Source organism: Hemicordylus capensis, chromosome 5 (genome assembly GCF_027244095.1).
Source record: "Hemicordylus capensis ecotype Gifberg chromosome 5, rHemCap1.1.pri, whole genome shotgun sequence".
Taxonomy (NCBI): Eukaryota; Metazoa; Chordata; class Lepidosauria; order Squamata; family Cordylidae; genus Hemicordylus; species Hemicordylus capensis.
The window spans coordinates 91,541,734-91,568,686 of NC_069661.1; the positions used below are offsets into that span (position 1 = coordinate 91,541,734).

Sequence of the window (26,953 nt, forward strand, 5' to 3'; positions counted from 1 at the left end):
TACACTGACATACAACTTTTATATAATAAAGTATTATGTTATTTATATTGCTCAATAGGTGCCCATGATATATTTGCATTAGCATTTGCAATAAAAGTACTAGGTTGGCAAGGGAGAGGAGGAGGATGGGAATTCATTGTGTTTTGATTGATTGATTAAGTGCCCTCAAGTTGGTGTTGACTCTTAGCGACCATATAGATAGGTTCTCTCCAGGATGATCTGTCTTCAACTTAGCCTTTAAGGTCTTGTTTATTTATTATTTCTCTTTGTAAACCGCCCTGAGCCATTTTTGGAAGGGTGGTCTAGAAATCGAATAAATAAATTAAATAAATAACTGATGCGATGTATAACCTTCCACTGACAATGGCATGTTCTACCTCATGCCTCATGCTAAGAGTCACTTCACGTTAAAAACCATGAAGTGACCCTTATCAGGACCAACTTCTCTGAGTGCATACGAAATACTGTACCTGAATATTATAATATCCAGTTGCTAACAACCCCTCTTCTACATTTTAAAGTTCTGGAAACTAGAGGCTTTGGGATGTGCGCGCGGGTGTGTTTTCTCTCAGTCCTAAAAACAAAGCAGGCTTTTCTACAGCACACTCCTGTGGTCACGAAACGCACGAAATGTGTGCCCGAATTCTTAACATGCTTTAATGGGGCGTGTGGCAGAGAAGAAACTCCATAACAATCACCGTCGCTCTCGAAGGAGGGGACACTCGCTCAGTCTGTCAGGCAACGGAAAAGAAGGATGCCTGCGAGAAGCTGTAGGGCAGACTGAGTCGCCCCCCCCGCCCCCGCCCCAATTTAGTATCGACCCTCTGGGCAGGATGGTTGGGGAGAGGAGCGCAACCAAGAGGGCGGCAGGGGCGGCTGTTCCACATTACTGATGTATTTCTCGGGATGCTGCACGATCAGCCTGAACTAGGGAGAAGAGCAGGGGCTGCAGAAAGGGAGGGGAAACGAGGGCACAGAGAGCGAGAGAGAGCAAGCGAGCGATTGAGGCGAGACGACGCCAGCCGAGCCGTTGCTGAACTCAACTCACCATTTTGCAGCGTGTGGTGCAGCAGCAGCAGCCCGAGTAAGAGCCACGGCTTCATGCCGGGAGGGGCGAGCCGCTCACCGCTGGGGGAAAAGTTAGCTGCAAAGTGGGGGGGCGGGCTGGAGAAGAAGAGGCGGCGGCAGCAGCAGCCCCCTCCGCCAACTTTCTCGGGCGAGAGACAGCCGAGGGGGTCTCGCAGCTGCAGGAGAACTACTTGGCTGGCGGGATCGCGCCCAGCCAGTCTCCGCGGAGGTGGTGGGAAAAATCGGTGGAGATTTTCCTTGCCCGCCCTCGGGCCCCCTTCGGCGCTGTCAGTCAGTCTAGCTCATTAATCATAAGGCTCTAGGCAGCTCCCCTCCGCAGCGGCCCTGAGTCGCCGTCCCCGGCGGTTTTGTCAGTAAGAGCGAGGGGGGCTCAGTCAGTCACCCCTGATAGAGGTTGGGGGGCGGGGAGCCAGCAAAGGCCAGGCCTTCCCTCGGAAGACAACCACCGCGAAAGTTTTCTAGTAAGCGTGTGTTCTAGGAGTGTTAAGTCCCAGGGAGGAAGGGTGCAAGCTGAGGAAGTATGCATAAGAGTGTGCTGTGTGTGTGTGAAAAGGGAAACCGAGGATGCCGTTTCGTAAAACTGAAAACGAGGTACTGCGAGCTGAGGTCCTATTGAGAAATGATAATGGCTGAACTTTGCTGTCCAAACATCTTACGTTTCCCACTTGCTTTTTCTTTTTGGTCTTGTCCTGTGCCTTCCTTGACAGTTGCGTGAGAGAGAAAGGAGCATCTGTTGGATTTCGATTTATTCCTGCATTTCAAGCTAGAAATAGCTACACATGTTGAATTCCAAACTTGTGCAAGGTAAAATTCCCTTCCCTCTTTTTTTTACCTCAAGGTGAGGTTCCTGACAGGATAATGCTATGCATGTTTACTACTTATAAGTCCTATTAGGTCCAGTAGTTCTCAGGTAGGTGTGCATAATAGGATTGCAGCCTGAACCTTTAACAAATGCATAGTAGCCAACACACCTATTCACCAAAGAAGCTAAAATGTGCACAGACTTAAGGCCCATTCACATATTATGTTCAACACTTGTACAATGAGTGCACAGTGTATTCAGGTACAGGTCTCTATACAGCTACAGTCATTCATAGGTTTATGCTGAACACAGGTACAGAAGTACACTTCCTATATGTACCATGCATTTGAAGGGCCTATATTCAGGTTCACTTTTAAAATGAGCACAGGCACAGTAATTCACACAGACATCAGTACACTAGTACAGCATGATGTCTGGATCGGACTTTGGTCTTCACGGAAAGTGGTTTCATTAAAGAATATGGAAAGTTAGGTGTGAAAGTGAAGGTTGGAAAAGCAGGTTTACACAAGTTATGTTCAACCCCTGCCAACTGAGGAAAGAGGCGCCTTTTAAAAGTGGTGATTCTCTTTATTTAGCAGGGGGGATGCAACTGGCCCTATCCATCCCCAGCACAGCATCCCTCCAGTGGCTGTTGCCTGTCTTATGTTTCTTTTTTTAGATTGTGAGCCCTTTGGGGAAAGGAGCCATTTTATTTACAGTATATCTATGTAAACTGCTTTGGGAACTTCTGTTGAAAAGTGGTATATAAGTAATTGTATTGCATCATTTAAACTGATTTTTATAGATCTAGTGTCTGCACATCAAAGAGTGCTGCAACTTAGAAAGGCCTAAGGCCTATCTAGCCCAGCATTCTGTCTTCCACAGTGGGCCACAAGTGAAGAGGAAACTTCTCAAAAATGAGGGGACTGGTAAGAAAGAAGTAGAAAGGGAAAGACAGGAGAGTCAAATCACTCCAGAAAGCATGGAACTTATTTAAAACCACAGTACTAGAAGCACAGTTGGAATGTATACTAAGGAGAAGGAAAGGTACCACCAAGTTCAGGAGGATGCCCTCATGGCTAACAAGTAGAGTTAGGGAAACTATAAAAGGGAAGAAGACTCCCTTCAGAAAATGGAAGTGCTTCCCAAATGAAGAAAACAGGAAGGAACATAAACTCTGGCAAAAGAAATGCAAGGAGACAATAAGGGATTCAAAGAGAGAGTTTAAGGAGCATATAGCTAGAAGTGTCAAGGGGAATAACAAAAACTTCTTTAAATATATCAGAAGTAGAAAACCTGCCAGGGAGGCGATGGTTGGACCCTTAGATGATGAGGGTGTGAAAGAGATTATTAAGGAGGATAAGGAGATTGCAGAGAAGCTGAATGAGTTCTTTGCATCTGTCTTCATGGCGGAGGATACTGACCATATGCCCTCTCCAGTATTGAGCTTTTCAGGTTTAGTGGCTGAGGAACTGGGCCAATTTGAGGTGACAAGGGAAGATGTTCTAAACTGTCTTTAAAAGCTAAAAATTAGCAAATTGCCAGGGCCAGATGGCATCTACCCAGAAGTTCTGAAGGAACTCAAACGTGAAATTGCCGATCTCCTAGCAAAAATATATAATTTGTCCCTACAATCAGGCTCTGTGCCAGAGGACTGGAAAGTAGGGATGGGTACGGACCAGTCCGGAGGCCATTGTAAAGGCCTCCGGATCGTCCGGACCGGTCCGGACCTGGCCGGTTCGGTTCGGGTGGAGGGGGTAGCTTTAAGGGTGGGGAGGGTTTACTTACTCCTCCCGCCGCTTTCCCCCCTCCAGCGCTCATATTTATTGTAATAATTGGGGTGGCAGGATACCTCCCTGCCGCTCCTTGTCCCTCTGCAATGCCACCTCCAGGACGGGGTGGGCATGCGCGGGGTGTGGCTCTGCGAAGGCGGCGAACGAGAAGCCGGCACAGCACCGAGCTGGCCTCCGGCACCTCTCTGCCCGGCGGCTCCCCCATCCTGAGTCGCCGCCAGCAGCCACTGAGAGGAGCTCCGCCAGGGAGGATGCACTGCCGAGCACAGCCAGCCAGCCAAGCGCCGCCTCCTCCGCGCAGAGGTGGCAGCAGCAGCAGCAGCTGCCGCGCCCAGCCCACCCTCACTTCCGGCTCCCAGGCGACTTCCCCCCACATACAGCGTGGCTGCTTTCCTTCTGCTCCTCCCATCGGGCCACGCTGTATGTCAACAGGCATGTGGATAAAGGTGATCCGGTTAACATAGTATACTTGGGACTTCCAAAAAGCTTTTGATAAAGTTCCCCACCAAAGGTTCTTGAGTAAACTTAGCAGTCATGGAATAAGGGGACAGGTTCTTGTGTGGATCGGTAACTGGTTGAAGGACAGGAAACAGAGAGTAGGAATAAATGGACAGTTTTCACAATGGAGGTAGGTAGGAAGTGGGGTTCACCAGAGATCAGTACTGGGACCAGTGCTCTTTAACTTGTTCATAAATGATCTAGAAGTTGGGGTGACCAGTAAAGTGGCCAAATTTGCAGAAGACACTAAACTATTTAGGGTAGTGAAATCCACAACGGATTGTGAGGAACTCCAGAAAGATCTCTCCCAGCTCGGGGAGTGAGCAATAAAATGGCAAATGTGGTTCAATGTAAGCAAGTGTAAAATGATGCACATTGGGGCAAAAAACATTAACTTCACATATATATTGATGGGATCTGAGCTGTTGGTGACTGACCAGGAGAGAGGTCTTGGAGTTGTGGTGGACAGCTCATTGAAAGGGTCATCTCAGTGCGCGGCAGCTGTGAAAAAGGCTAATCCCATGCTAGGAATCATTAAGAAGGGGGTTGAAAATAAAAATGCTAATATTATAATGCCCTTATACAAATCTATGGTGCAGCCACATCTGGAGTACTGCGTACAGCTTTGGTCACTATATCTTAAGAAGGATATTGTAGAACTGGAAAAGGTGCAGAAGAGGGCAACCAAAATGATCAGGGGCCTGGAGCACCTTCCTTATGAAACCAGGCTACAGTATCTGGGGCTCCTTAGCTTGGAAAAGAGATGACTAAGAGGAGACATGATCAAGGTCTATAAAATTATGCATGGAATGGAGAGGGTGGACTGAGATAAATTTTTCTGCTCTCACAACAGTAGAACCAGGGGTCACCCCATGAAATTGAAGGTCAGGCAGTTTAGGACCAACAAGAGGAACTTCTTTTTCACACAGCGCATAATTAATCTATGGAATTCCTTGCCATGCGATGTGGTGATGGACACCAGTTTGGCAGGCTTTCAAACGGGCTTAGACAGATTCATGGTGGACAGGTCTATCAATGACTAGTCTGGTGGCTGTGGGCCATCTCCAGCCTCAGAGGCACAATGCCTCTAAATACCAGTTGTAGAGGAGCAACAGCAGGAGAGAGGGCATGCACATACCTCTTTCCTGTGGGCTCCCCAGAGGCATCTGGTGGGCCACTATGTGAAACAGGATGCTAGACTAAATGGGCCTTGGGCCTGCTCCAGCAGGGCTGTTCTTAAGCCCAAAAGCAGGAGATGAGGGCGTGCCCCCTATCCAGAAACTGGTATTCAAAGGCATACTGCCTCTGAGTGTGGAGGCAACATTTAAGCATCAACGCCTGTAACTTTTGATGGGAAATACAAAGCAAATATTCACAAGAAGTTCCTTTATACTCAGTCAAATCATTGGTCCACTTAGCTCAGTATTATCTACACTGACTAGCAGTAGCTCTCCAGGGTTTCAAGGCAAGGATTTAACCTAGGACTTTTTGCACATACATCATGTGTTATACCTATGGGCTACATCTCTTCATATATTTAGCATTGCAGGTACGCAAAAACCGTAGAAAGCGAGGTGTATATCCTTCAGAGATTACTGTTTCTGCCTGAAGTGAAAGAGAGTTATAGTAAATGGATGCTGCCTGAATGACAGAGTAATAGAGCATATTCAGCTGACACATTCCTACATTTGGGTACAGTGGCACGTGAAATCTTCAAAATGGGTTGTTACCTTCCATATACAGGCTCATTCATTTGAGCTACTCTAGCATAACTCTTGTCATGTTAACTGCACAGCTTGTGCTCTCTGCTACTTGCAGTGTGAATTTGCCAGTGACTCTGCCCTTTGTGGATCACTGTACCTCTTTGGTGGGCTGATCCACACTGTACAGTCACCAGTCACATGGACTGCAGGGATAGTTGTGTACTTCAAGCCAAATGAACACATTAAAAAGAAAAGGAATGACAATGTATGGAATAGAAAAATTATAGCCAGATTAGAGTATCTCATTAACAAGGCCAGTTCATAAGATACAGCAGTTGCATGGGTACTGCCAAGGAGACAAGTGGTACGCTTTATGGCTTGGTACTCAAGTATTTCTCTCAGATGGGAACTATGATGCCAGCATAACTTCTGAACTGGGAAAAAAATGTTTAAAATGTCTAGTGGCTGGGATATAATATACAACATCCACAAAACAAATAATATGTTATTGACATCAAAAAGGCAACACTAATGTGTGTGTAAATGATCAAGAGTCTGGGATGCAAATAGTTTCCTATGGACATTTGTTGTGATCAGTCAGGAACAGCTATTCCTTTTACCCTAAAGAGTGAATCAGAAGTGAATCCTGCCCTGTCTGTCAGGCAGTGACCTCTAGGGATCAGCCACTCAGCACACGGTGGGGGCCTTGAGGCAGGAAGTGAAGAGGTTCTTTATTCTCATTCAGTTGGAGCCAGACAGGAGATGAGAAAGGTTGGGTGGAAGGCTTAGTGGGAAGCAATGGAGTTTGCACCCATAGGCGGAACTGGGGGGGCCAGGCAGGGCACCTGCCCTAGGCGCCACTGAGGTGGGGGTGCCACGCCAGTTCCTGTCACCCCTACCCCCACTGCCCACCTGCCCAGCCCCAGGGTCCCTCAGCCACTTGCCTCCAGCTCTGGCTGATTGGCGAGGCCTAGGATCGGCAAGGCCTGCAAACTGCAGAGCTCTTCTCTCCCCGCCTCTCAGCTGATCGGCGGGTGGGTGGGGCTTCCAGAGAGGCCTCCAAGTAGGCCTCCCTGAAGCCTGTACTCAGCAGGCCAAGCAAGCCAGGAAGGAGGAAGCAGGCAGAGTTCTCTGCAGCAGCAGCAGACGCTCTGCCCAGACCATCCAGCACAGCTTTTGCCAGGTAGGCTGTGAATTCCTTTTTGTGCCCCACTCCCTAGGAATCTGCTTGCCATAAGGCTTTGATATGGGGGGTGGGGCGAGACTGAGAAGTCTTTGAATATTTAATTTAAAACAGACTGAAAAATGTGCTGGCTTTAAAAACAAAAACTATCTTAAAAGGACTATAAGTGGCTTGTTTCATGGCAGAAAATTACAAAAACTTCTGGAACAAGTATATTTTATTTATTTTAATTCATTCATTCATAAATGCGCTTATGTTCAAGTTGTTTTGCAACCCAGAAGGTCTGAGTGAGAACTGTGAAGCATGTGTTCTGCTTTTATTTTATTTTTCTTGTGTGTGAACTGCTCCCCAATAACTTGCAGGGACTTCAGGGTAAATCTGGCCAACATGTGAATGCAGCACCTCCATTCCAGAGGAGATGTGTGTTAAAGGGCTTTAAAAGCTTTGTGTGAAAAACCTCCTGGAGTCAAACTTTACTGAATTTGTTCAGAATTCTGAGAAAACAAACATAGGCTCACCCTGCATGGTTGAAAGTCTCCTTTGCTAATCTGCAGAGAGGGGGCCATTTTAATAATTAGTGTTGCTAGTGTGTTCTAGGCATTAAAAGTAGCACAAATATATAGTACTCAATGTATATCACTATATACTGTGAAGTGTGCATGTGTGTATTCAGTGAAATGTATTTCCAGGCAGCATACTTATTTTGAAATATCAGACTTAAATCCTTGGGGACCTGGGGTGTGTGGAGGCCCTGGACTTTGAGGGGCTGGAGGCCCATTTTAAAATCTCATCTTGGCCCATTCCAACCTTGCTATGCCCCTGGTGGTCACTACACATGGGTTTCTGCACAACACCTGCACAGAAGAAACTTCCATGTAGAAAATGTGTCTCTTGTAAATTGACCCTGAATTTTCCATCCATGACTGGGATATCTGAGAGTTAGAGTCAATAATAAAAGAACAGCACACTGCTTGTGACAGGAAGGGGCAAATTACAATGATTTCTTAGTCTGACAGGGGCTGGTTTTGGCCCTGGCAGAACTTGGCTGTCTGCTCCTGTTGCAAATGCCTCTGTCTAGTGTGGCAAACTAATGTATCCTCCTCCCTCTTGGTGTCAAAGCAAGCACTGGTGTTGTGAATGCACATATACCCCATCATGAGCCAACAGTCATCATAAGACAAAGGCTGGCAGGAATCATTCACTGGTTTATAGACCACCCACCACCACCACCTTCTTCTTCCCCTATTTTGCTAGTGGCTATTTGGGCAGATGGTTATCTAGGACAGAGTCATGTTTTTTAAAAAAGAATGAGATGAGACAGAAAAAATGACACTTGGAATCCTCGCATAACTCCTGACTGTTGTTCTAAGTCTTTTACAGAGATGGCTCATGTTTTCAGGTTTTGATCAACAACCATGTCTAGATGGTACAGTGTTCCTTTTAACAGGGATTTCCAGATATTGTTGACTACAAGTCCCATCATTCCTGTTTGGACAGGGGTGCAATTTCAGTGCTTGCCCTAGGTGCTATTTTCCCTAGTTACGCCTCTGTTTGCACCTCATGGCAAAAGCTAGCCTGAAGAACTCTCTCATGGAAGTACATCTGCAGATCCTTGGGAGACAGGATTGCAGGTAGCTTGAACTCTCTCCTGGAGTTTAGGGTGAGTTTCAAGGGGGAAGGAAGCCAGGGCTTCCAGGCTTCCGAAAGGTTTAGTCAGGGATCCGTGTGTTAGGTAGCTGGTGTCAGATTTCTTTATTTTAGTGCTTTGCAAGTCCTCACAACTGGTTTGTGTTTTTATCTGTAACAAAACAAGCTAAAAGCAATGCTAGCCTGAATCCTTTTCCCCCCAACACGGGGGGCTTTTGTATTTTTTTCATTTATGTCTGTGCAACGGAGTAACCATGATTTTTAAAGTGTGCCACTCCAAACAAACCAGCCAGATTACTTTTTGGAAGTAATCTAGTAAAGTACTGAGTGTTACTTTTTCCTGTAATGGAAGCTGCTAGAGCCTCAGACCAAAGTAGTCTGTAGTCTTTTGAATAAAGTTTTCTCTTTTTATGCTTTGTAATTTCACTTGCCACTGAGTGGATTTTTAACTCAGGAAAAAGGGGGTTTTCTCTGGTGCAAACACGTCTCAAGTATTAATTGTTCAGCAATCTACCAAGTTTTTCTCCTCACGCGTAGACTACACATGGGAGGTTTTTATATTTTTTCCCACTTGGTAAAAGGAAGGGAGTCTCCCTGGATACTCTCCCAAATCCAGTTAAACTTTGTAATTAGGGCATGGTGACAGCAGTTACTAAGAAACGGTCAAATTTTAAAGGTTAAGTTTTAAAGCCTTTGTTGAGTGAACATGGAGGGAATGAATCAGCAGTTTTCTTTCCCCCACGTGGACTTGCTCTGAGACAAAGGCTGGGCTTAAATCCGCCATTCGCCAAGTCTCCATTCCTTACTATGTGTTTTATCATATTTGATCATTATGGTGTACAAATCACCACCACCATGTTAGAATATGCAGAATAAAACTACAATATGTACAGTTGTAAACTTTATTTTAAAAAATATAGAACAAATGCATTACTGTCCTAAGCAGCATTTTTTTTACAGTGAACAGCAGCAGTATGCATTTCTTCTAAGTCTACAGTAATATTGAACTACTGACATTTTCTTGTAAAAGTGAAAAACCCAAAGCACCAGGAAGTATTATTCCATACATTCTAGCCATATATTTGCATTAATTTTTTTAAAAGTCTGATGTCTCTAGTAGAATAGTAATCAACACCTCACACTGAAGCTAAATGATCTATTCCCATTTATGTGCACAGCAGCAAACAACATTCATAGTAATTAATAGACTAATGTACAATATACACAGTGAAACAGCAAAGCAAATTTTAAAGTGTTGAACACTCAGAAATTATTATTTTTTAAGTAGTGAACTTCAATGATAGTTCCTCGGTCCTGACTCAGCCAGTCCCCCATTGAGTTCCATAGGAATTTCCCAGAGTCAGAAGCAAAGTTGGATGAGGGTAACACTTTGGAGACATTGATCTGAAGTCTGATCCTATGCATGATTTAATCATAAAGTAAATCTCAAAGTGCTCAGTGGAACTTAACTCCAAACCAGTAATGTGGGATGGAACAATTGCTGAAATGGGAAAAAAATTCTAGAAAACTTTCTACTTCCAAATTATTCCATTGAAAATTTTCTACCCCATATTACTGTATGGAAGTCAGATATGTTGTTACTTATCACTGGGCATAATGAAAAGCAGTATTTTAATATTTTTTCAGTGCCTTAAATTTTATTTATGCATCGTTGTTTAAATCTGTTATACTGTTGAGCTTCCATGATAAGATATTTACAAGTGTTCCAATATAAATAATTTCCAAGTGTACTTTGAATTTGTTTGGAATATAACACTTAAAAACCACATTGTGTGTCTCTTCCCGCCACCAAATATTTCAGTTCAACTACCTGGTTACTTGAAAGACTTATATTTACAAAGCACGTAAAGTTAATATGGTGTACTTTTATTTATTTACTACTATAGGTCAAACAACAGACCAAATCAGATCACAATGCATTTAGGGAGTTTGCATAGTAACATTCTGAGGGGGGGGGGAATGTTTATTCAAATTTTATGCACAAGAAGGAAACAGTTGCATGAAAAAATTTTCCTGGAAAAAATTCAAAGAACATTTTCCAGAAAACCCTAAGTGAGTGTGCTTAGGATTGCAACCTTAGATGGATAGCACATAAATCTATTTTTATGTACATACTCAATCTCTAAACAAAAGATTAAGTATGTGCAATTATTTTATTTCTAGAAGTAAACAAAACATTTAATATAAGAAAGAGAAAGCAGCCTGTTAAAATGCAGTTCTAAAAAACAGCCCCAAAGTCCCCTAAAGGACCACCACCAAATTTCTAATTATGGGCCTTCAGATTGGTTTACATGAAGGAACATGCATGTAGAGTGGCATCGTCCTTTGGAATAAAGAGGAAAGCCATTGCATAGCCAGAAACCCTGCAACCATAAACATCACAGGATGTTAAACATAACTGCAAGGTTTTGATCAAAGAAACTTGCTTTAAATCTTTATCTGCCCAGAAGAAATTTTTCCTTTTTTAAAAAAAAAAAAGCCCCTGACTTTTTACAGTGACAGTTAAGCACTTTGTAGATATTGAAAACTCCTCTTAATGTTTAAACAGTGTTTTTTAGAATGCCCTTATTTCCTCTAGAGTTTGCACTGTGGTCTTTAAGTTATTTTAATTTCTCTCCAAATATCCGGAGAGCACAACTGAAGTGATCCCATGGGCCAGAACCAACCATGACTTTTTTTGTGTGGGGTGGGCCAAGCTCAATTTTCAGTGCATCAATTATTAAAAATATTAATGAACGTGAGGTGGCAGAGAGTTGGAGTTCAGAGGAAAGGCCAGGGGGAAACAGATGTTAGTGGGCTCTGGACCAGGGACAGGGTGAAACACATTCTCAAGTGGCAAACTGCACTGAGCCATTGCTGCTCATCAGCAGGGCAACCCAAGAGCTCTCCATGGCTCCTAACATTGCCACAGGATGTTCCTTCCTGGGGGCCAGCAAAAACGTTCTTGCGGGCCAGATCTGGCCCCCAGGCCTTATGTTGTGCAGGCCTGCCCTATATGTATGTCACCTTTGAAAGTTTCTCTGAATGTAAGGCAGTCTTGTAAGGCATGGATAAATACCCTGACCTTCCAAAGTTCCCACTAAAATACATAAACTGGACCAAAAAAAAATCAAAAAAAAATCAGAAATAGCACATAAACCTTAAGACAAGTATGAATAAAGAACAGTATTCATTTTTTTCTGGAAGAGGCATCTTGTTTTCTTTTTATACAGTAGTGAAGCTTCCCAAGCGATAATAAAGAGCTACTGTTGATGCAGATATGTTCCTTTATGTTATGTCCTTCCTCTAGCCACAAACAAATTCTGGCTAGGTTCACTGTGGTGGTTTAATGGTAGGATATGGGAGAAAAGGAAACACTAAGCTATATAGTTGTAAATGCTATTTGTATACAAGATTTCAAGTAGAAACATTTTTGTTTCTTCACACCACTAATCTGTCGTTGGATCAGACTACTGTTTAACTTCTTTCCAGTCCAATTTCCTATGAAAGTATTTCTCAGAATAGTTGGGTATGTCTCTGAATTACTTCCAGTAAACTGAAGAACAAAAGCTGCTTCTCATGTTTTTTTAAAGATCCAAGTCTATGTGCCCATTTCTCAAGCTGCAAGCAAGCAATATGCCCAATTTCAGAGTATATATAGGGCTCTAACACGCATATGGCATACATGGATGTTCAAGGGCTTCCCAGTTCACTCAGCATGGAGACTGGTGTGCATATGCCCACTGCAAGCATGGAGCTGCCTACAATGTGAAGAAGCCCAAGCAAGCTGGGAACTCTATATGCAAAGAACCCTGAAGGCTCTCGGTTAGGCCAGTATTGGGGAATAACAACACATGAATGCATTCCCCTAAACAAAACATGCATTATCTGGACCCATGTCCAAATGTTTGCCAAAACCATAGGTAGACCTGTGACCCTTTCTGTCTTCAAAATGTAAGCATCTGAAGAATGATTTCTTACAGGAACTCTCTCATTCATAACAGTCAGTGGGGAATGCTGTGAATTCCTATCATTTTTGAGAGCTTCCAAACTCGTTTGGAGGTGCTTCCAATACAAATAATTAGGGTTTAGTTCCAGATTTATGGCTATATCTCCAGTTTAGCATAAACTATTGGATTTTTCTTCCATTTGTTTCCGTTCCCATTGTTTGACATCCAAACGAATGAAGTACCAGTGCTAGGAGAGAAGCATCAGAGTTTCCAAGTTCAACAAACTCAGCTCCACTGCTCACGCAGCAGAGGATGGGGGGCAAATTTAGACAATTTCTCTTGGAGGTACTCTGTGCCACCCATAATAATGTTACCAAGTGTGGCACAGCCCTCAGGGACATCTTTTTGGATGGCATAGTGCTTCCAGAGGAAGGGGAGGTTATTGCAATCCCCCTGTGCATGCAAGCACCAGTGTAGTATTAGTCTTGAACTCTTCAGAAGAACTGGTGCTACAGTGGTAGCCTAAAGATGCTTAAAGATTGACTAGATACAAACTTGAGTGGCAGAAGTTTAGCAGCTAGCAAAAACAATTTCCACATTTATATTACTTTGTATCTTCTGTGAAATTTATACTCTTTTCTGTTCTATTTGATAAGTTGCCTTATTTAATCAATACAAATCTCTTAAGAAATTAGCAAAATAGTATATTCTTTGGGTTTTACAACATTGCAAACAGAACAGTTAATCAACATAATGTATTTCAGGCACTGCAATATATTTACATTCCATAATGGCAGCAATCAGGGCACTCCTCCCCCACCCCCATGAAGTATTTTAACATTTCTCACATTAACACCACATTTTATATATCTCCATTATTCTTCCTTTTCATCTATTTACACAAAACTTTTTTTAAAAAAGCCTCCTAAATATATATAGTTTTAAAGTCAAACACTATGACCAATTACCATTATTATTAAACTCAGTGGCTGACATCCAGACCAAGTCATTCACAAAGAGTCCCACTTAAATTAATGGGATAACTTAGTCATCGTGAACCTGTCTTGTTAATTTCAATAGGACTATTCATGAGTGACTGGATGTCAGTATTGTTAGGGTGGCTTCATAAATTGCACAGAAGAGGGATGGGGTGGGGAAGAAAAAGTGCAAATGATGTGCTACTTTGGAGGCTGTTGCTCTCCTGTAACAAGCTGCACAAGCTTGTGGATGCATCTGGAGCTCATCCCTCACTGTAGCGAAGAGTCACCAGTTCTTGTTTTGGATGAGATTCCATACAGGAAGCACAAGTCATTCTCCACCCTCACCCCATACATTTGTGCACTGTCCAAACCCAGGGCTTACTCTCCTTAGGAAACTTACAGTAAGTATATCACAGCCAAGGAGAAGCAGATGAGTTTGTTAAATTTGTGAATGGCTTTTCTTGTTTTTGGAGATGAAACTGAATATATTTCTTTTTTAAGAGAGAAATTAAATCCTCAGCTTAGGATAGAATGTTCCTCTAACACACACACACACACACACACACACACACACACACACACACACCTCTCTCTTGTTGTTTCCAAGTCTCTCCCTCAGGTCCTAAGCACAGAGACAATGTCACAAGTCAGTATGGATGTGCAGCTGCCAAGGGCCCAGGGCCTCAGAAGGGCCACCTCCTCTTGTGGTAGCAAGCATGACTTGTCCCCATAGATAAGCAGGGTCTGCCCTGGTTGCATATGAATGGGAAACTTGATGTGTGAGCACTGCAAGATATTCCCCTCAGGGGATGAGGCTGCTCTGGGAAGAGCAGAAGGTTCCAAGTTCCCTCCCTGGCTTCTCCAAGATAAGGCTGAGAGAGATTCCTGCCTGCAACCTTGGAGTTACACTGCCATACACATACACTGCCAGTATGTGAAGACAATACTGAGCTAGATAGACCAATGGTCTGACTCAGTATATGGCAGTTTCCTATGTTCCTATGATTCGAGACCACCTCTGTGCCCAGTCTTCATGTGGTGGTGGTGAAGTGACTCTCTAGGGGTCCACCCAGGTAGCAGGCAGTTTGCCAAGGCCTCCTGAAATATAACCCTGCCTGAACATTTCAATTTTTTAAATGTGGGTTTGTAGCTGACAATATTGCTGCATGCTTCTAAAGCTCAGTAATCATAAGGTATCAGGCAAATTGCAAGTTTCTCTCATCCTCAGTACTGAAAAGGAGAGCCACAGTTGCTCACCCTTCTTCTGCCTCATTCTACTTGAGAAACTGGAGAGGAAGAAGGAAATGGCCTGTTGGGCAGTTTGGCCTGTTTTTTCTCTCTGGAATTCTATACAGATACATATGGTGCCCCAAGACAGGCCGAATGTATAAACCAGATCCAGGAGGACATCCATGTACTATTGTATTCTCATCCACCAACCACAGTTTCAAATTAAGACAATATACTTGGGTGAAAACATGCAAACTAGCAGTGGCCCTTTTTTGTATTTGATCTTTGATTGAAATATTGACTTGACTTGAGCAGTGGCCCTTTGCACAGAATAAGGTGCCCACAACTAGGGATGTGCACGAACCTTGCTTCGTGCACAGGTTCATATTCATACACTCAATATGAACTGGTTCGTGGCTCTGCGAACCAGCATGAGCCGATATGGCCAAACCATGAGTTAGTTCGAGGGAGGCACATGACACCTTTAAATGAAAAGAGAGCAGGTCTGTGTGCTGCCATTCCATGCTGTGGCACTCCCCCAACAGCTCATGGGCAGTGGTGTGGCACGCAGGCTGTTGTGGGGGAGCGCTGCACTAGCACAAAGCGGCATGGAGCAAGAGCACACAGGTAAGGACCTGCTCTACTCACTTTTAAAAGGGGCCACTCGCCCACTCCCCTGGCGCCCCCCTCAAACTGGTTCGTGGTTTGGCTGAAGCAGCATGAACCGGTTAGCAGAACCATGAGCCAGTTCATATTTGAACCTGTGCATTAACTGAGGTTCGTGCACATTCCTACCCACAACTGCCTCAAATGTATAAAATAAATGTTATTTCAAACTCATTAATTACCCCTGAAAACATCACTTTTCTAATTCCAATAAGGTTTGAAAATCTCTCTCCTACACACACTTCTTTCTTTTAACAAGGTGGACCACATTCCCAGGCAAAATAAATAAAAAGTTATATTCATTATTTATACAATAAATATTAAATCAGTTATGAGGACAGTAGAATCCACTGAAGGGCACACTACTCCATGATATCACAGCAAGGTGAACACTCAATCTACAGCTGCAATTTCACATTCTTTTGGTGCAGAACTTTATGGGCAAGTGGTTGACCAGAGGCTATTTACCTACTACTAGGTAAACATGCTGATGGGTACACAGCTCTTTAACTATGGAGCTGCAGCAGCAGCTAGTGACATTTACCCCTGCTAACTGGGCAAAGAGGCACCTTTTACTGTGGTGATTCTCTTTATTCAGCAGGGGGAGAGTAACTGGCCCTATCCACCCCCAGCACAGTACTTCCAGTGACTGTTGCTGTTGTGAGTTTTATGTTTCTTTTTAGAATGTGAGCCCTTTGGGGACAGGGATCCATCTTATTTGTTTGTTATTTCTCTGTGTAAACCGCCCTGGGCCATTTTTGGAAGGGCGGTATAGAAATCGAATTATTAGTATTATTATTATTATTTCAAAGTGTTCACACATTCAGCAATATCATGGGGCATTTCAATATTTACAACAGCATCTTAAAAAGTCCCAGTTCTAGAAATATATAATAGGCACGCATGCTGTTTGCCAGTGCTTTCGCTTTCTTACATGTTAGTAAGCCCAACCTGGCTTTTTAATTTTCACTCGCATGAAAGGAGAACTTGGAACAATAGAATCAGTTTGGAAATAGCCTTATATCAGGTATATGTTATTGGTTACAACTGTTCTTGAATACAGTACAGTAAATAAGGGTGTTCACGGTTTGCATGACCGACAGATAAGAGTAGCAAAGTCAAGTCAACATACATACCATTTTATAGCTATGAACTACACAGCATTGCAAAGACATGCCAGGTTTATGCTCTGTGTCCCCCCACCCCACCCCTGCCACCTACACTACCTGTTTGGGGGGTGGGGGCTGTTTTTTAAAAAAAAGAATTTAAAAAGGATTCACTATTACTGCAGAAAAGCTGAAAGTCTAGTCACAGGTTATTTAGCACTGCTGCCACATTTTAACAGAAACAGACTCGTCCACAGTAACACCAGCCAATATGTTCAGACTCCCTCACCTTTAAGCACTCCTAAGGAATTAGTTAAATGGTGTCCTGCCAATTTAAGTTGTAGGGTGCTGCTAGAAAGAAAGGCTCCCAAAGCATTTAGCACAACAGACAAGTAAAATCAGTCGATTGGAAGTGTCCCTTTCCCTCCACTTCCTTGGTTACATCAAGTAAAACCTCCATTGGATGAGACATAGTTCAGCAGCCAGTCCAGATCAGCATTCACAATTTCTAGTAGACATTTTCACAAAGTACATATATGTTACCCAATCTTTTGATTGACCATTTCTTTCAACAAACTAGATTTTGTTACAGTTCACTGCTTGAAAGACACTCACAACATGGCGGTTTGCAACCATTAACATTCACTTGTCCTTTCGTGTGTAATAAACTGAGCACGTTCACTTTCACTTTCATTTTCATTTGGATCTTTCACATGGTTCTTTTCTGGGGTTTCACTTTTCTCTGAACAACTGTCTTCATAGTCATCTTCTTCCCTAGGATGACCTTCCACACTATGTCGGATGCCATAAGCAAAGTAAATAAGGAAACCTTTCAAAGAAAGAGAAGGGGGTGGGGAGGAGAGACTATAGTTTTCCATGCTTGTCATCCATTATACATTTATTTCTTTGCAAAGATTACTAAAATAGATCTGTCTATTCAGGGTCTGTTTCCATCCATGTTAAGCTTCCATCCCAGTAGAACAGAAGCCTAGAGGCTTCTTCCAAGCTTCTGTGTTCCCTCTACCAAGCTTTGGCTAGAGGATCTGGGCACCAAGGAAGTCAAGGAGGCTCTCCACATGAGCAGTGCGGAGAGCCTGCAGGGCTTCTGCAGGGAGAGCAGGTTTGACCCGCTCTCCCCATGCACAAGCAGTCGGCGAGCCCTGACAGGCTGGATCGGCCACTCACACGATTACCGGCTCCGTCATGGAGCCAGTAAGGGCTGTGGTGCTTGGGGGCCACTTGAAGCCCCAGAATGCCCCGCACAAGTGTGCAGGGCATTCTGGGGAGCCCCCCAGCATTGGGAGGCTTGCCGTAGCCTCCCAGTTGGGGGTCTCTTTGCGAGTCGCTGCAGAGCTGTGCTGTGATGACTCATGATCCGAAGAACAGGGTTAGCAGAGCACTCACTCCACTAACCTCGTTTAACAGGAAGGCAATTAGGTGGGCTAGCCACCAGGAGCCGCATGGCTCTCGGTGGTTCACACACACGGGGGAAACCAGGCTGGGCTCCTTAAACTGAACCAGGATCAAATACTGGAATGAAACTTTTTTTCTGAACTGGAACAGAACCACATAAAATGAAAATGAAAAAGGGGTTACCAGTCAGAATAAGGAGCCCAGTTTCCTCCGCACGTGTGAATAGCCTCAAGCACTCATTAAGCCAGCCTGACAGAACTGCTCAGCTGTGTGTAAGCAACTTAAAGCAAAAATTGGCTTGTATGGCTAAACTAAAGAAGACTCTGCATGTTGTAAGCAGTGATTAAGTGTGCTTGCAGCAGGGAGTAAAACTGAACCAGGATCAAATACTGGAATGAAACTTTTTTCTGAACTGGAACAGAACCACATAAAATTAAAATGAAAAAGGGGTTACCAGTCAGAATAAGGCAGTGCTCTTCATTGCAGGGTCTGGGAATCAGTGGCAGCTCCCATCAACCCTAAGTGCCATCCCTGATTAGTTGTTTTTTAGGTCTGTGTGTAGCTTCGGCCAAAACTGAATTCTTCACCCCAGCACCAAGAGAAAGCAACCATTCCCACCCTGCAGTTTTGTTCAGCCAAATAATACCCTTCAGTGGGCTCCACCAGAAATCAGAATAAGAACTGCTGGATAGTTCTGGGGTTATTTACTAAGTCCTTTTCTTTCTCTCCTCCTTAAAATGGATTTGGCTTCTTCTTCACCTATTACATACCTCTGATTTTAAAATTAAAAAGTACACATAAAATAAGGATGTAGTGTTCTTAAAAATAAGACCCTTTTTTTGTTTCATGCAAGCTTCAGTAGTACTTATTGCTGATACATAGTTGCAACAGTTTTAGACCTATTAACTTGTTCCCCTTACTATGGAAATGATTATTATAATGTGCCTTATTTAAATTTTCTCAACTGAATTGGAACTGAACTGCTTGGTTATGTGTGCCAAACAGAACTTTGCCTGAACCAGAACCAAAACCAGAACCAAACTGGAAGAACTTCAGTTGACTGAAACTGAAAGGAAAATGAACCAAAAAATGTAAAGGTTTGATTCCCTAGCTTGAACTTCTGCTGCCCATCACTTCTTGCAACATGTGAAAAGGTCACACCTGCCCCTCCCCTCCATGTGCCAGCAGGTCAAGACAGTGGATGTCTTGACCAGAGATGAATAGATCCAGAGATCCACAGCAATATCCCACAATGCCAGAAATTTATATATGTGAAGTTGTGCTTACAATCCTGCTTAAATCTTTATTTGAATAATATCCAAGAGGAGGCCCATGACAGAACTCATCTGCTCTGGTGTTAGGAATACTTACCAAGGCCCATCCAGATGCTAAACCGGATCCAAGTCTCTGCACTTAGCTGAACCATCAAATAAACATTAACCAAGATACTCAAAGCTGGCAAAAATGGCAAGAGTGGTACCTAAGGACAAATATTTTACAATTTAGTATTTTTGCCAAAAATCCAGTACATTATATTTTACATTCCTTTACAAATGCAGTTAAAAGAATTGACACATCCATTCATTATATAACTATATATAAATATTCATAGTCTTATTAATAGTAGTTTCATCTACATTATGAACCATCTGAAGCATGCTGCGTTCCAAAATACCTCAAGTGACTTCACAAGCTCCCCAACAATATCCCCATGTGATTTTACATACCCCAAATTGTTTACTCATTAGACACAAATTCTGCTGGCTTCCCTCATCTTACCATAAATGCCACTTTCTGTTGACTCTGAGGTTGCCTCCAGATGAAAAGTATGACAACAACAAACATTACTGAAAGAGCTGCAAGGAGACAGATACTCCAGACCTCCAGATTGGCAAGAAAATGAACCCCATAGGTGGTCAGAATACTTAAGCCACAGATCACGAAAGCTAGGTGGAAATAATCAAAGAATACATGTTTCAGTATTTCAAAATATCGAATGTGTTATGATAGATTGGAACTTTAGCAATAGTGGGCAGCTACAGGCGGATCTTATCTATGGGCAAAGTGGGCCATAAATTTCTCAGTCAGCCATGTTGTCTCTGCCTCCATTTTGTGTGCCTACTGCCTCTCTCTTGTTCCTTGCAACTCTTGCCTGCAGATGCTTTAAGAGTTGTGAGGTGTGTGATGGTAGCACCAACCTCAAAGAATGAATGAAAAGCCCCAGATCTTTTAAAATATTACTATTAAGGCAGGAGCCAATAAGCATGCTCACTTTTTTTTTTTTTTTGCAAAGAGGGCAGACCTAGGACCACCCTATAAACCAATCAGAGAGGAACTAGACTGAGTGACTCCTCAGGCAGTCAAAGTGCCCAGAGGGTGGGGAAGTCTTTTTCTTTTAGCTACTGAAAAGAATCTAACCACCTTTTTGGTTAGATAGGCTGGCTGATCTTTGGGAATGAGCCATGATGGCTTCTTTGTGTTTGTCTGGAAGGGAGGAGTGCAACTTCTGCTTTCTCTCCCTTGCTTTCTGATCTGTATGGCCAATCCCCAAAATGGCATGCCATAAAACACTGGAAGACACAGCAAACTGTAATACTGGACTAATTAGATTAGAAACTGGCCTTAGAAGCCAGAAAGTTCTTTTAGGGCATATGCATGGATTCCTGTTTCCAAATGGCTTTCAAATAATTGTAGGCTTTCTATGTGGGTGTGGTGTAGAGAAGGAATGGATTCTATTGGAAGGGAAATTGTTTTAAAAATCAACTTGCTGTGCAGAGAGCTAACCAGACTTTTCTCTGGATTGGGGCCAGTATCCATAGCATTAATATGTCCCTATATTCATTGGGCAAGGATTAAGGAAGTGCTCTCTATAAAAAAAATTTGTTGCTTGCTAGGATGGATACCCAGGCTAGATGGTGGGCACCCAAGACGAGCAGAGAGTGGCACCCAGCTGTTCAGCTGACATGGAGTAAGGAGAGGATGTCCTCATCAGTGGTCCCTCTAGTTTTTTTTCATCTCTGTGCAGAATGAGTTTTGTTTTGGGCATCAGTATCAAGGCAGTATGTGCACACCTGTATTAGGCAGACAGAGCGGCCCCTGAAACTTCAGATTGCATTTGTTCTCCACTTTTGTAGCTGGTCTCTGCTTTACCTGTGGCTTATATAGATTTTTTAAAAAACATTTATAGCCTGTGCTTCCTCCAAGAAGCCCATAGTGGTGCACATGGTTACATTTATCCTCCCAACAACCCTATGAGGAAGATTATGCTGAGAGAGAAGTGACTATCCCTAAGTCACCCAGTGTGTTTCATGACTGAATGGCGATTTGAACTTGGATTTCCCCAGACTAGTCCAGCACACTAAGCACTCTACCACTCTGGTTCAGAGTTCTTTCTTGCTTTTGTTGTTGTTTATTTTTGAAATAATCAGGCAGACAGAGTTGTCCTGGTGACTTCAGAATGCATTTCCTTTCCACAGAAGCAGTTTTGTAGCTGGTCTGTGCTTTATTTGTGGCTTGTACAGTTCTTTTTCTGTATGTGTGCGCTTGTATTTTGATCCTGCCTTGTTACATACAAATCTTCACACTACTATAGTCCTGTTAAGCACTATAAAGCAACTGATGTTTTCCATATTTCTCTGTATCTCTGCTGATGAGCAATTGAGATTTCTGTGTTTGTATTTTGATCCCACTCGTTAACTACAAATGAACTTTGCCAGTTATTGGTAAGGCATCCGCCTGATCCTGGCTCCACCTCCGCAGCCACCCATAATTTGCTCCACCTCTCACTACTTATGGCTCCACCTATCATTTGCCCCCCCCCAAGTCCCAGGAAACACCAGTCACCACTGGTTGCAGCTGTTTTAAAAAAAATAGTATCCAGATAACATCTGACTTACCCAACAGAGCCACAAGAAAGCTAACCATGGTACCAGACTGTTCATTTGGCAAACTTGATGGATTAATCAGTGTTTGTATGCTGAAACTATGCCCTGGAAGCATACTAATTTGAGAATCACTTGTACATTCTTTCTCTGATGCTGCAAGATCCTCTTTTTCTGTTGAGTACCTCGGTTGTTCATAGTATAAACTGGGTTGGTACCTACATATACACACAAACACACACACACAATGATATTTAGGTAAAACAAGGTTGTTGTTTTTTAAAAAAAAGAATGAACAGAAAAGAAAATCTAACCAACCAATACCCAAATATATCATATTGTATTAGACTCTTCAGAACCTATTAACAAACAAAAGATATCATGCCTTTCTTTGTATGGCATTCCTTTACTATTTCTTTAGCTATGGACATTCAATTTACATAAGAACAGCCCTGCTGGATCAGAACCAAGGCCTATCTAGTCCAGCATCCTGTTTTACACAATGGCCCACCATATGCCTCTGGAGAGGCCACAGGCAAGTGCATGCCTTCTCCATAGTGCATGCCTTCCATAGTGCATGCCTTCTCTCCTGCTGTTGCTCCTCTGCAACTGATATTGAGGCATCTTGCCTCTGAGACTGGAGGTGGCCTATAGCTGCCAGACTAGTAGCCATTGATAGACCTGCCCTCCATGAATTTGTCTAAACCTCTTTTAAAGCCATCCAAGCTAGTGGCCATCACCACATCCAGTGGCAGAGAATTCCATAGTATAATTATGCACTGTGTGAAAAAGTATTTCTTTTGTTGGTCTATTTCCTGGCCTTCATTTTCTTGGGAAACTGCCCCTGGTTCTGTGTTGTGAGAGAGGGAGAAAGATTTCTCTTAGTCCACTCTTTAAAGTAAAGTTGTACCATCGAGTCGTTGTCGACTACTGGTGACTACAGAACCCTGTGGTTGTCTTTGGTAGGTGTTTACCATTGCCATCTCCCACGCAGTATGAGATGATGCCTTTCAGTATCTTCTTATATTGCTGCTGCCTGATATATAGGTGTTTCCATAGTCTGGGAAACGTACCAGTGGGGATTTGAACCAGTGACCTCTTGCTCCCTAGGCAAGTTACTTCCCCACAGCGCTAAGATGACTCCACTCTCTTTACTCCATGCATAATTTTATACACCTCTCTCCCTGTAGTAGCCTCTTTTCCAAACTAAAGAGCCCCAGATCCTGTAGCCTTGACTCATAAGGAAGGTGTTCCAGGCCCTTGATCATCTTGGTTGCCCTCTTCTGCAACTTTTCCAGTTCTACAATATCCTTCTGAAGATACGGTGACCAAGCTGTATGCAGTAATCCAGATGTGGCAGCACCATAAATCGGTATAAGGGTATTATAATATTAGCATTTTTATTTTCAATTCCCTTCCTAATGATCCCTAGCATGGAATTGGCCTTTTTCACAGCTGCTGCACACTAAGATGACCCTTTCAATTAGCTGTCCACCATGACCCCAAGTTCTCTCACCTAGACAGTTACTGACAGCTCAGACCCCATCAGTGTGTATGTAAAGTTGGGTTTTTTGCCCCAATGTGCATAACATTACACTTACATTGAACCGCATTTACCATTTTGTCGCCAACTCTCCCCATTTGGAGAGATCCTTTTGGAGCTCCTCACAATCTGTTGTGGATTTCACTACCCTAAATAGTTTAGTTCATCTGCAAATTTGGTCACTTCACTATTTATCCCAACTTCAAGATTTATGAACAAGCTAAAGAGCACTGGTCCCAATACCGATCCCTGGGGAACCCCACTTCTTACTTCCATTCCATCCATTGTAGAAAGTGTCCATTTGCTTCCTGTCCTTCAACCAGTTACCTTGCATTTCTTTTGCCAGAGTTTATGTTCTTTTCTGTTCTCTTCATTTGGGCAGAACTTCCATCTTCTGAAGATAGTCTTCTTCCCTTCTATAGCTTCCCTGGCTCTACTTGTTAGCCACACTGGTGTTCTCCTGAACTTAGTGGCACCTTTCCTCCTTCTTGGTATACATTCCAACTGTGCTCCTTGGGGTACATGTTTCTCCTAAAACTGTCACCTCCAGTCAGAGATGGCCTATCACTAAAATCCTTAGGACTAAAGGAAGGACAGAGGATCCAGATTTCCATAATGGTGCAACACTCACAGCAAGTGGAGAATGAAAAGATGGGGGAAGAAGTCAGATCAGCTATACTTCTTTTCAAATATGCATATTTGAAAGTGGCAACATCTCAGCTAGTAGCAAACATAGTTACTGTACTTCCCTTGATTCATTTTGCACACCTGTGAATCATTTCAAAAGGTATACAAATAACCAACCACCAAAGATCTGGCCACTCAAAACTGCAGTAGTTGGCCCCACTCAGTTGGCCCCAGAGAGTCAGTCTCATGTCCCAGTGTGGAGAGCCAATCTCAGGAAGCAGAATCCAGCCAGAAGGTACTCCCCACCCCTTTCACCACATCACACTGCATGCTTATAGAGAATGAGAGTGGAGATTAGACCACCATGTGACAAGTCAGTTTTACTCTACTAATGATGCAAGGTTTTTTGGGCTTAGAATAAAATGTTATGGGAGATACAATTTTACACTTTAAGCAGGCCACAGCTATTTGAACAAAGCACTTCTGTCTAGTTTAGAAGTGCCTTGTTAAGTGTTTGTCCATCTGTAATTCTGACAAAAGAAGCACAAATTGGATATTCGAAAATTCTTGATCACATCTTGTATATTCAGTACAGCATAGGTGGAGGACATATAGGTCAAGACTGGAACCACCAAACATAAATCTGTATTTCAAACAAAATTTTAACTCCACATTCTTTTGCCCACTTTGCTGTTCTGCTACAGAACAGCAATACCTAAAATTTATAGATAGTACCCAGTTGGTTACTGGGTATATATCCAATGGATCTATATTTAAATAGCATTTTTGTCTGTGCCACAAACAAATACATGATGTATCTGTACATCAAGAAGAAATGTTATCCAACAAATTATTTGCTAACACAACATGAAACTCACCTGAGAATAAGAACACAAGCTGCTACCAGCGAGTATGCAAGAAGTGTACCAATAGACATCATGTCTACTAAGGCTTTTAGGTCAAAGAGAAAAGCCATTAGAGCTATAAAAACAAGAGAAACAGAATTTGTATGAAACTGTTGTATGTACTTACCAAAATGTGGATATTTGCTTCCACCAAATTCATTAACGTAATTTTTGACCCAAGATCTCTGAAAATGTTCATACAATCTGAGGCCATTTATCTTACACATAATGAAAACGATGAAACATCATGTTTTGCAGCCAATATAAAATTTCTGTATTATGGCAGTATGTTATAACATTGATAAATTATGCATTTGAAGGAAATTTATTGAGTTAATTCACTTACGAAATTTGGCAACATCAATGTTTACACAGTCGTTTTCAATGGTTAGTTTTAACATGAGAAAAAAGGGGGGGGGAAGTACACTTATTTTGCATGACAAGCACCATGAATACATTTATGCAAACAATTATGAATACATATATAAGCATAATGGGCAAAATCCACTGGGGACATTTTTGTGCATTCAGTGGGAGTTGTGCAAGCTGTGCTCTGGCCCAAATCCCAATAATTTTAATACGGCTTGGACAGGAAATGTTCCTGGTGCCTTCTGCCCATATCAGATCTTACTCCTCTTACCTTTTCTGCAAAGCAAGCACCCATGCAAAAAATTATGAGCTTTGAACTCTCAATAAAAAATAATCCCTCTTTAAACAGTGTTAAAATGCTCAAAAGTGTTCAAGGAGGTGCATAGGATCCGTTTCAGAAGGGTAACCTACATGAATTGTCTATATTTAAAAAACATTTTACTGCATACTTTTGGTAGACAAAAGCTTTCCCCTAAACAGGATTCTTGTAAATCACAATTATTATGTTATTGTCTCTCCATAAACTTATATCAATATGAAAAAGCAAAAACCTAGCCTTCAAATACCTGGTACTACAAGCTAACATTTTAGAAGAACGTCACTGCATATCACATTGTCATAGAAAACTGCAAGCAAGAATAAGGAATTTCTGCAGTCTTTCCAGTTTAAGAAAGTAACTAGTTTTTATCTGGACCTGTAATCTTAGTGTTTGGCCTGCTTCCCTCTCTGCAAATTTTAACTATCATAATTATAAGCATAAAGAAATGCCAGGCAGAACTTACATGTGACTGCCTTTGGCGTTCACTGAAAATTTTTAGATGGGTAACATTTTATAAAAAGTCACCACCTAATCTTCTTAACACTGTTTAAAATGGAGAAACTTTCCACGCTGAGCTTTAACAGCAATGCTAAATTAATAAGTTGAATTTTCATGCCGCATTCCATTTGCAATTGTTAAGCTACTGAATACACCTAAGCAGAATATTCAACTACAGAGATTTAATTAGGAAAGGCATTCATGAAATTGAACAAGGGAGCAGAATTCAATAGCAGAATAAAAGGAAAGTAAGTTTTACCAAGTTATTCACTTATGCTTCCTTCTTCAAACATGCACAACACAGTACCATTGGTCACATGGGAGGAACACTTTAGCGAAGACTTCCACCACCACCACTCAGAATTGCTATGCCTTCCAATTAGTTAGCAGCTTTGTTCCACATTGACATGCATGGGAAGTTAGCAAGCAGGACCATCTTATCACAGGATTATGCACATGAAAACAGTATCCGGGTCCCTGTTACGTGAGACCTGAATTTCCAGTGCTTACCAGCAACGAACCCTGCTGTCAGCGTGGCAGCAACTGGAGACTGCCTCTTGCTCAATCTGGCAAGAAATCTAAACAGTAAACCATCTCGTGCCATGGCAAACAGAATGCGGGGCAAAGGGAACATAGAGCCCAGAAGACTAGAACAAAAAAATTAATTGTTCAAGTAAAGTAATAATATTATGCTTTGAAGCTAAACCAAAATACAGACATTGGAGAGGGGAAAAGAACTTTCTGTGAAGTG

The 26,953-nt window shown here is 42.6% G+C and overlaps 2 protein-coding genes and 1 long non-coding RNA gene across 14 annotated transcripts in view; 1 reads left to right on the forward strand and 2 right to left on the reverse strand.

The window, feature by feature from the left end:
* The window catches only part of PDGFRL (platelet derived growth factor receptor like), a 39,416-nt gene extending 38,236 nt beyond the window's left edge, over positions 1-1,180 (reverse strand). The window contains exon 1 of one of the 3 annotated variants that reach the window (XM_053257726.1): positions 1,049-1,180. In XM_053257726.1, coding sequence (XP_053113701.1) covers positions 1,049-1,103 — 55 coding nt within the window. In that variant the 5' untranslated portion in view covers positions 1,104-1,180. The other 2 variants (XM_053257729.1, XM_053257727.1) reach the window with 2 other exon arrangements.
* The window catches only part of LOC128328111 (uncharacterized), a 52,748-nt gene continuing 26,963 nt past the window's right edge, over positions 1,169-26,953 (forward strand). For 5 of the 6 annotated variants that reach the window (XR_008309018.1, XR_008309019.1, XR_008309023.1 and 2 more), the window contains exons 1-2: positions 1,277-1,680; positions 1,797-1,893. This is a non-coding gene — a long non-coding RNA (uncharacterized LOC128328111). Of the gene's footprint in view, positions 1,681-1,796; positions 1,894-26,953 lie in introns of all 6 variants that reach the window. The other variant, XR_008309020.1, reaches the window with a different exon arrangement.
* Positions 9,604-26,953, reverse strand: part of SLC7A2 (solute carrier family 7 member 2) — an 86,651-nt gene continuing 69,301 nt past the window's right edge. For 4 of the 5 annotated variants that reach the window (XM_053257721.1, XM_053257723.1, XM_053257722.1 and 1 more), the window contains 5 exons: positions 24,990-25,092; positions 21,957-22,159; positions 19,840-20,006; positions 19,432-19,540; positions 9,604-17,476 (listed from right to left, as the gene is read on the reverse strand). In XM_053257721.1, coding sequence (XP_053113696.1) covers positions 17,283-17,476; positions 19,432-19,540; positions 19,840-20,006; positions 21,957-22,159; positions 24,990-25,092 — 776 coding nt within the window. In that variant the 3' untranslated portion in view covers positions 9,604-17,282. Of the gene's footprint in view, positions 17,477-19,431; positions 19,541-19,839; positions 20,007-21,956; positions 22,160-24,989; positions 25,093-26,712; positions 26,850-26,953 lie in introns of all 5 variants that reach the window. The other variant, XM_053257725.1, reaches the window with a different exon arrangement.